A 2,201-nucleotide genomic window follows, 5' to 3' on the forward strand; every position below is an offset into this window, starting at 1 on the left:
ATACCAAATGATTTTAATAAGTTAAGAATTACTCTCAAACATACTCTTGAGTGTACTTTGGAGTAATTTTAAATAGGATAAAAATACTCCCAAACATGCATTAAATGGTTGTGAATGAATTTGAAGTATGTTTATGTTGGCTTTAACACCTAATCCATCTAACTAGAGGATACACCATCTTTATGCATCTCACATCATAGTACACATAAAAATGAATTAAAATGTTCCAAAAAAGAAGTAAGAACAATTTGTACCTATCAAATCAGGATTGAATAATCTATTAGGATACACAAAGATGGTGTTGCCCAAACTAATTATTTTTTTCTAAATTAAGATTTAGATTAGAGTTTTTTTTAGTACAACAATTATATGTGCAGGGTTGAGCGACAGAGCTGTCCCTCATGCCAATGCAACACCTCATTTTGGCAACTACGGCTTAGAGTTAAAGACATACATAGGACAAACATGTACTTTAACTGCAATCAGTTTGATATCTAATTTGCAGTCTTCTTCCTTATTACTTAGTTTTCTCAACGCTCGTAGTCCTTGTAACGGATAAAAACTCAGAAAATTCATCTTTAAAAAAGTAGTTGATCGGACTCGGATTCAACTTGGAGACATCGACGAAAGCGCCTGGCCGCTCTCCGATGAACCGGTAAGGTGCCTTTCCTTTCCCTATTTCTTTCTCCTTGAGATGATAGAAGAGATTTTGGATTCCCGGCGAGGTCATAACAAAGTTAAGGAGCGATTTAGAATTACTTCGTGATTAGTTCTGATAATGTATTAATTTGTGATTCTGCATTCATGACTCCGTTTTTGTTAATATGCCGGTTTATTATCATTGATCGTGCCTTTTCTTGATTCGCTATTCTCGCTGTTATGCCATGTTCTTGAGAGAATTCGCCGAGTTCATAAATCGATATAAACTTTCGCAGGATTACAGAATCGAATTCGCCGTAAAGAAATATCGGATTCGTAATTGAAGTTCCGCGCCATAGACTTCTTCCAAGAAATCGATCAAATTTGGTATCAATTTGAGGACGGCAAGGTGTTTGTGAAAATGCCTCAACGAGATTGGCATAAGAATCTGAAAGAAGGGGAGAATATGAATTCTGGAGAAGGAATCGCCGCTTGGAATGTGTTTGACAATGTGAAGACCACAACGAAGACCCCAGAAGCTCTAATGGCGGAGATCAATGCTGCAATTTCAAATTTCGAATATGCTCGAACCACGGCTTGTTTACAATCTCCAATTTCTCCCGACGATTCAGAGGATGGAGAATCTAGTGCGAGTTTGAGAACTCAGTATGTTGTTCGAATGGCGGACGGATCATACAAGGCAGGTTGTGCAGCACCGACTGTTGGTAAGCTTGACGAAGCTCTTCATTCGTTGAATGTTTCTCTTTCGAAATGCCCGCCTGAAAAATCCTCTGCTGTTGCTAAGCTTCAGTCTCTGATCTCGCTCACCTCTCACCAACTCCAGATCAGATCTTCTAATAGCCAAGAAATTTCAGAAGATTGAACGGTAAAGATTGCCTAGCTTCATTCAATATGTTTTCTTCACCCGTTTGTTCTTAACTTTTTTCTTTCTGGGATCAGAATCCCTCTCATTGTTCTTCAATAATCGTGCTTGACTGTGTGAATATGGGATTTTCTTTTTTCTTTTTTTTTTTTCCCCTAATTTTTGTAACCAGGCAAGGAGTCGCTGTTCTTGAGGACCCGTCTTGATTTTTTTATTATTAAATTTTAATAATAATGCTTTGCTGGTTTGAAGAAAATGGAGTAAAATATGTTTTTGGTCGTTTTTGGTGTTGTTTTTATTTGGTCCCAAGTTTTTAAATATTATCTATTTGATCTTTAAGTTTTTAGTTTTGTTTTAATTTTGGCTCTATGTTTTAAAATGTTATAATGAGATTTGAGTTTTGTTACAATTTGGTTTTAGGTTTCAAGATTTTACATTTTTTAATTTCAAATTTTTTTCAATCATTTATGCCAACTTCTATTAAATTAGAAATAATTATAAAAAAAATTTGGATTTAATTTTAAAATGGATAAAATAAATAGAAAAACTTAATTAATTATAATTCTTTTAATGATTTTTAATTTATAAACACAAATTAATACTAAAGAGAAAATGAATATTTAGTGAATAATCGAGTTTAAAAGTGTAAATCTTGAAATATAAAGATTAAATTGAAACA

At 33.8% G+C, this 2,201-nt stretch overlaps 1 protein-coding gene across 2 annotated transcripts; it reads left to right on the forward strand.

The window, feature by feature from the left end:
* Positions 1–374: 374 nt before the first annotated feature.
* On the forward strand, positions 375–1,801 carry LOC120086752. 2 transcript variants are annotated; one of them, XM_039043539.1, is made up of 2 exons: positions 375–660; positions 936–1,801. In XM_039043539.1, exon 2 carries the CDS (start codon positions 1,061–1,063, stop codon positions 1,520–1,522), a length of 462 nt encoding a protein of 153 aa, XP_038899467.1. In that variant the 5' UTR covers positions 375–660; positions 936–1,060; the 3' UTR covers positions 1,523–1,801. The 2 variants fall into 2 exon arrangements, with proteins under 2 accessions (XP_038899467.1, XP_038899466.1); XM_039043538.1 differs by having other exon boundaries at positions 375–655; positions 936–1,800.
* Positions 1,802–2,201: the final 400 nt, after the last annotated feature.

Source organism: Benincasa hispida, chromosome 9 (assembly GCF_009727055.1).
Source record: "Benincasa hispida cultivar B227 chromosome 9, ASM972705v1, whole genome shotgun sequence".
Lineage (NCBI taxonomy): Eukaryota > Viridiplantae > Streptophyta > Magnoliopsida > Cucurbitales > Cucurbitaceae > Benincasa > Benincasa hispida.